The sequence below is a fragment of the Plasmodium coatneyi genome, chromosome 12 (assembly GCF_001680005.1).
Source record: "Plasmodium coatneyi strain Hackeri chromosome 12, complete sequence".
Lineage (NCBI taxonomy): Eukaryota > Apicomplexa > Aconoidasida > Haemosporida > Plasmodiidae > Plasmodium > Plasmodium coatneyi.
Genome location: NC_033567.1, coordinates 329,147 through 336,800, shown reverse-complemented (window position 1 = coordinate 336,800; position 7,654 = coordinate 329,147). Strand labels below are relative to the sequence as shown.

The 7,654-nt window shown below is 35.4% G+C and overlaps 2 protein-coding genes across 2 annotated transcripts; both read right to left on the bottom strand.

Moving 5' to 3' along the window:
* Positions 1-352: 352 nt before the first annotated feature.
* On the bottom strand, positions 353-3,769 carry PCOAH_00037590 (Uncharacterized protein; the record flags this gene model as incomplete). The annotated part of the gene is made up of 6 exons (XM_020060550.1): positions 353-2,763; positions 2,871-2,957; positions 3,103-3,168; positions 3,293-3,329; positions 3,505-3,611; positions 3,745-3,769. 6 exons carry the CDS (start codon positions 3,767-3,769, stop codon positions 353-355), a joined length of 2,733 nt encoding a protein of 910 aa, XP_019916848.1.
* A 1,507-nt stretch (positions 3,770-5,276) lies between these two features.
* On the bottom strand, positions 5,277-5,911 carry PCOAH_00037580 (Uncharacterized protein; the record flags this gene model as incomplete). Its single annotated transcript, XM_020060549.1, has 2 exons — positions 5,277-5,393; positions 5,660-5,911. 2 exons carry the CDS (start codon positions 5,909-5,911, stop codon positions 5,277-5,279), a joined length of 369 nt encoding a protein of 122 aa, XP_019916095.1.
* Positions 5,912-7,654: the final 1,743 nt, after the last annotated feature.

Sequence of the window (7,654 nt, the reverse complement as noted above, 5' to 3'; positions counted from 1 at the left end):
CCTATATATCAAACTCTTTTTTAAGTAAAAAAATCCAGCACGTTGAATAACGCCATTGGAGGATAAAGGGTTAATTTAGGGAAGTACAAACGGAGGACGTTTTCGGTTAGGCGTCAGTACGGAAAAAAAAAAAAAAAAAAAGGACAAAAAAAAGAAAGAGAGAAAATGTAACGAATTATAACTTCGTAAAAAGGTGCGGAACGATAATGCAGAAAGATTTAAAGTGACGGGCAACTATGACAGGTTAATCAAGGTGTGCCCAAAATTTAAAATATAATCGGGTAAAACGTTTAATACAATGAAGTAAATTCGTTACACAAATTTTGAATGCGCGCCAGCTGGTATTATCACTTCACTTCTGATCGTACATGGCGTAGAAAAGTGAATTAAAGTGGGCGTCTTGTTTTTTCTTTATTACGCGTGCAGTGTTATACAACTTAAGCAGTGTTAAATTGTTGAGGCAAAAAGAATTGTTTAAATTTTTTATGATTTGGTGATATTTATTTTGTTGCAAATATGCCATGTGTTTCCAATAAATGCATTTAATATTTTCTGGATTTATAATAGCAGCGCTTTCTGCATACTTAACACATTCATTGTAGTTTCCTAATTTGTAGTGAGAAATAGCCAAATTGGTTAGTATCTTTTCCATGTGTAGTACGAGTTCCTTGGTCATGTCATCACTGGCTAAATTTGACACATTTATTTTCTTTTCCTCAAAAATTGAACTGTACATTTTGGAAAAGCGAAATATATCGAAGCCTTTTATGTATTGTAGTGACGCTGCATACGGCAAATTTTTTTTCATAAACGTATTGCCCATTTTGTTGTAAATTTTTAGGTACTCAATTTGTTCTGACGTGTTCATATTCCACGGGTCTTTCCTCTTACAAATAAGTTTAACAATTTTAATTTTTAAAATGGCATTTTTTTCGTAAAAGGATTTCTCAAAGTACACATTTTTTAGGGCTCTCTTAAAGAATGAAAAATTATCCGTTTTTTGTCCTTTCTGTTCAATCTTTTTTGAGATGCACTCGTTTGAAAAGTTATCTTCGTAAAGTTGTCTACTCAGCTGATGCTTCATCCTGTTAAGTTTTTCCTTTTTTTGAATGTTAGCTACACTTTTGTAAAATTTTTTGCGTCTGACTCTTAGGAAGGAGCTACAAAGGAAGGGCAATCTTGTCGATTCGGCCTCATCTTTAGTTCCATCGATGAGGCACGTTTGCGATGAAAAAAAACCTTCGCAAAAACGATCCACTTGGTTTTCCTTCAAGCCGTCAATCAGGAAGAAGCCTTTGCCCTTATTTCGATTGGAAATCAGGCGTTTCACAAAATTTCGGTCGTTTATTTTGGACGATTTCCTCCCCGAATGGTTCCTTCTTATTATTTGGTGACTGTCATTTGGGGTGGACTTCTTCCGGTCGTCCTTTACTTCATTGTTCCTTTCAATATGATCTTCATTTTCACCATTGCCGTGTCGGTTGTGTTGCGCTTCTTCCCCTTGGGCAGTTTCCTCAAAAATTAAATGGTAAGCGAACTGGTTCTCCGAAAAAATGTTCCTGTTTTTTGATAAGGGAATGATTACTTCATCCCCCTCCTTTAGCCCCTTGAAACATTCATAAAACCAAAGAGGAGCCGTAAAACATGACCCATACGAAAAAAGAAAAAACGCTTTTCTTCTTTTAATACTGCCATTGTTCTTCCAGAAATGAACCGGCAAACACATTCTTTTCCCTTTCGTCCTGTCCTTATCATTATGGATACTTAAATGGATTATCAACTCACAATCGGTGTCAATGATTGGTTTGTTTGGGGGTTTATTTTTTCCCTCTTCGGATATGTAAAAGAGTAGCTTTTCCGTGTTGTTCAGGTTGATGATTGAAGAAAAATTAACCAGTTTGGACTTTCTAAAGTCCACTAGTTCTATAATTATTTCTTTCTTCAGCTTGGATAATTCGTCTCTAAAATTCAAATCGACATCCTTTCCCTTTTCTATCTCACCCTGATTTTGTTTCACTTGATTTGTTTCAATGTTGGACAACTTTGTCTCTTTCACGATGACCTGCGTGTCGTTTGGTTTTTTTTCCTGACCATTTGGCAGATCTTTTTCTAAGTGTGTGTTTTTCGCGGCGTGGTTGACGTGGAGACATTCCAAACCTTTAAGAACAATTTTGGACATTTCTTTTTTTTTCATATTTTGCAAAATTTTGAAGAGCCCCCTATATTTTAAATTATGTTCCTCCAAGGTGGTGTGAATAAACTCTCCCTTCTTTCCATCTTGTATGAAAAAATCAATGTAATCATTTTTTTTCGGGGTAAAAATTCCTTTTCCTTCTCGCATGACTTCCTTTATAATTGTTTTGTCATCGTTTAGAATATCGACTCGGTTATATTCTTTCAAGTACACAATGTATGTGCTCAGTTCTTCCTCCTTTAAAAATTTATACCTTACATTGTTAATATCTTCTAAGGTCAACGTTTGTGAGCACTTGTGTGGGTCTTCTTCTTTCAGTTCTACATTCGGCGCGTTTTTTTCCGCCACATCCTTATTTACATCCCGGTTACCCTTCTTTAATTTGCTTTTCCGAACCAGCAATTTTACATCGTTTGAACTTAATTTTATTCTTTTCAAGTTTTCCACGATGGAATAGCTTATGTACTTTTCGACGCACTTCTGCTTAAATCTTAGGGCCTTTTTAAACTCCGTCCTGAAGTTTTCCTTCCTATCATACTTGTTCTTCCGTTCAGAGTTGCTAAATGTTTCTGCAGTGGTGAGGGGTGTATATAGGTGTCAAAACGTAGTGCATATACTTGGAATGTTTGTTTACACATTTTCCACGTGTATATATGTGAATATGGGGGGTAATTACTTGTAAATAGCTTTGGGGCCTGAATGATACTGACCTCATTTGGCTTCATACATTTTGCAGCAATTTCGCAAATATAGGGTAGTTTGTCTGAGGAAAGGGGGGGATCACAAAAATGGAAGAACTCCATGTTTACGGGGTACACCACACAGTTTTGTGACGTGTAAAATGTGCAAAGCTAAATAGTAAATGATCTTAAGAGACGGGGAAACATATGGAATTTATATTGTGTAACCATTCTTTCCTAAATACACGTTAGCACTAGCGATTTTGTCCTCGGAACCTAGTTTGTAGTATATTACTAATAAAGGGGGGGGATCAAAAAAAAAAAGCATGTGCGCGTTTCTTCTTGGTTATCCATCTCGTGCATTGTTCCATTCGCTTTCCTATCGATGTTGTCACATTTTAACGTTTTTTTCTTTTACTTTTTACTTTGTGTCCATTTCCGGGACTGTAGTAGCCCTTAAAAAAAGAAAAAAGAACATTTTCAAATTTGGTGATCGTTCGAAGTGACGCACAAAGGTGGAAAGAAAATTCTATTTAAATGATTGCCCATTGGGGATGAGAAAACAACTGTGCATTCTACGAATGTACACTCAAAGAAAAATGCACGAATAGCTAAACTAATCAGTTGTACCTCCCCCAACTGCTTGATAATTTTAAACGAAAAAGTGTCTTCGCTTATCGCATAGACATCGTTCAGGTACTCGCAAGGCGCTTCATCATCGCTGTTAAAATTGTACGCTTAAAAGAGGGGGAAATAAAAAATGTGCATAATTTTAATAGGTGTGTAAGCACATGCACGTTTGCCAATCTGTGGGTGTATCTTTAATCGAGATAGTGTCCTATCGGACGTGTCATTTTTGAGAAGAATTACTTGGGGCTTCCGAATCGGTAATCATTTTTTATATATTAGAAAATTTTACAAAAAGGAAAGTTATAAAAATGAGACTATACGGATCAATATTTTTCATTTTTTTCTTAATATTTGCGGAAATTCGTATGAATGTGAGGGAAGTTGAAATTTTGCTTAAGAAAATATACACACAGACAATTGGTTCTTCCAAAGGGGAAGAAATTGTGTAAAAAAAAAAAAGAGGTAAACAATAATATTGTTCACGCAACAGTGCATACGTATAATTTTATGACAAAAAGGGTATTGCGCGTGAGGCTACGCAGAATTACAATATGGAATACTGTAAAGAAAAAGAAGGAAACTGTCAATATGGTTAAAAAGGTGCGCGCCATAACATTCGGCACATTCAGCAAAAACCGTGCTTATGTTAGCAATTTGCGGTAGGCACAATAGGCATTTTTTAAAGCAGCTCAAATGAAAAGGGTTAATGGTGGTCACTGTGAAATATAAAGAAAAATGGGAAACAAAACAGAAGCAATTTTTAAACGTATACGTATACACATTTGTGAATGCAGTTCGAAAAAAAAAAAAATTAAAAACGAATTAACAAATTAACGAATGAACGAATGTACAAATGTACGAACGTACGAATGTACGAATGATGAATGTAAAAAAAAAAAAAGAAAAATGGGAACGCAAAAAAAAAGGGAACAAATTAACAAAAAGGTCTTAATTACATGCGCACAGGAAAGCGTGCAAACATGGAGATTTCTATAATGCCAATCTTAGAAGCAGGAAAAAAAAAAAAGATAAGGTAAATCGATGCTGGAAATTACCAAAATAAGTGCTCATAAGTACATATAACGCAACAATTGACGTGTACATTTACACAAAATGAGGAAGAAACAAAAAAAAAAAAATAGAAGGGGGTGAACTTATATTTAATAGGCACTTCTTCGGAATCACAGCTACACATTCATGTAGATCATTTTAAGCACTTTCAGAATTTGAAACAAATGAATTTTTTTCGAGGTCCTTTCCTTTGTTTCCCCGACGTGGTGCTTTTTCAGAGCACTGATTCATCTGTGTGTATATGTGTGTGTGCTTGGGCTGATGCGCTATTTTGTAAAAAATGTTAAATGGGTATAGAATTAAGGTTTGTCCAAAAGAAAACTAAATTTGTGGTGAATGGTTGGCAAATCTTTGCAGATAAGTTTGTTAATACTGACCAACTCTGAGGCGTTTAATCCGTTTCCTCAATTAGCTGCAATTTTTAAGTTTACGCCGAATGGTGAAGTCTTCCACCCACCTTCGGTTAACTCCTCATGACGTAATAGCATTGAATACAATTCGGAATGTCCCAATTTGTCTGCTTAAATTTATTAATATATTGCTATACTTATATGCTCACTAGGCTTCTGAGCAGCTTGTAAATATTTTAAAAAAGTGTAGCAAAGATGTTCCACGTTCGGGTGGCTATCTGCGATGCGAGAAAAATGGACACATTAACACTTGCCCTTTTGTTTAATTTATTTTATTTTTTCTTACCTGTGTTATTCCTTTTCATCAATCCTAATTATTTGCGAAACTAAGGGCTTCGAATCTAGTTCTAAGTTTTTTCTCTTCGCTTTGACGAAAGTTCTGGCAAAGGACCTGTTTTGGGCTTCCAGCTGAGTAGCAAGAAAAAAAAAAAAAACATATTAAATGGGATAGCGAAATGGAACATATGTTCCACATACGATTAAGACATTATGATCACAAAACTGATTTGAAGCGTGACTGAAAATAATTTATAATTAAATTATTGTATGTTAAGGGGGTCAAATGTGTGCAGGCAAACAGACAGACACATAAACATGTACGACGCTACTATATGGATATGCATATTTATGCACACAGCGGAAAGAAGTACATTTTCCGTTTTGGAGAAAATTACCGGAGAAGAGGCATCATAATTTTTGCTAAACTTTTTATACACTTCATTGTTTAAATAAAAGATATTCCTATCATAGGCCTTGTTGGTAATGTAGAGGAACAGCCCACTGAGGCCAAGGAGCGAGAGCGTTATATACTTGGTCTGCTTCTGAGTTCTGTTTTGGAAATATCTGTATATGACTTTTTTCGTGTTTTTTTTATGGTAAATGTTAAATTCGCTGAAAAAGTTGTTGCTGTGTTTGTCGCTTGTCATTGTTTATATGTGTGCATAATTTTTCGGTGGTTCAGGTTTTGTTAGTTTTGTGTTTGGTAGGCTCCCGTGGTTGTTCGTCTTACGTGAGCTTTTTAAATGTGTTGATGTAGAGGCAGATCGTTGCATGCGGAAGTGTTTCCCCGGTGAATACAATTATATGATGGATGGGTATTTTTTGGATTTACGTTATTCTACACTTTGTCACCTTTTCCACGTCAGTTGTCGATGTAAGGAAGGACAAAAAAAGCGATAACAATGGCATCATAAAACTTGTGAACTAAACAAGGAGAGCGATGCGCTCAACATATATGTCTTTCATTTTTAAGGAACTGTTCGCTGTGATTTTTACGATTCATTTATTCGTTTATTTTTGCAAAAAATGAATGGAAAGATCGATCAAGCGATGTTAACGGAGTTAAAAAGGTATAAGCAAAAAGTTATACAACACACTGCGGGTAGGGAGGCTTCCTTACATTTTCATGCTCTTTTGAGAAGATTCCCTATTGGCATATATATAGTATTTTTTACTCCTTAAAAAAGGAACGAATTAGCTGCTACGTACGGTGTTTCTTATATTCACAGAAAATGGATGGAAAAAAATACCTATACAGGAATGGCGAGTTTGTTATTTTTACTTTTCTTGTTTTTTCTTTTAATTTATGCGCTTAGCCAGCCATCATATGAAGGTAAAATGACACGTTTGCGTCCGCTTAAAATGCGCAATTTTTCCTCTAAGTCATGGTTACGCCCTCTTGCATATTTATTTTGGCGTATGGGGGGGAAATTTCTTAACCGTTTTTAGAAATAAAATAACGCAAATTTTGAAAATTATCGATTTTCATTTTATGTATCTTTCTGAGTCACCATGGTTTGTGCACAGATTAGAAGGAGATGCCCCTTTTAAATTGAGGGGAAATTTCCTTTACATTTGGGAGGGTGCGTAGGCCCCTTGTGCGGAACGCATAATGGGATGAGATGAGCAAGGGCATTTACAAAGATGTACGTTCGTGTAGGGTAGAGCGTATGATGGAGCGTGGCAAGAAGAGTACAACTGCGCTACACTCCATTTACACCCCGTCAGTTACAACTCTTTTCATTTTACTGATTAAATCATGATTCGCCCGCATCATACATTTTTACAGGCCGACGTGTCCAATATAAAAGAAATGTATGCATCCATAAAGTGGCAGAAACTGTGTGCATTTTTAAGATATGCAATAGGTATTCATTTTCTCATACAACTATGTGTGATTATCTACTTGGTTAATCTTTCCTTAACTTGTAAAAGTGAGAAAAACGTGACGTTTGTGTTTGGTTCCCATTTTCGTAGGGATTTTATTCATGCTGCTTAGCAAATTGCTAAATTGTCTTTCAATCTGTGTGGTTGCGTGCCACCATTCCGAATGCTCTGTTTATTCGAAGGAGCTATTTATTTTTTTTCATTATGCGTACATGTATGATATGTGCACATTAACGTTTGTTTTAATCTCCAACCATTTCAGGAAAACGCTACTTTTTTTTTTTTTTAAAGACGTGTGTGTATGTGCAAATATACGTATGTACTAACTTGTATGCCTAAAAAATTTGTTCCAAAGGAAGAATGCTTTTTCATCTTTTTTTTTTATTTTCATATTGCTAGCATATTTTACACTTGCATTTGTTTAGCGCGAATATCGCGTATGACATTATGCCCAATTTTTCAAATAAAGAATACAGCACTTTCTTCCATTTTACAGGAATACT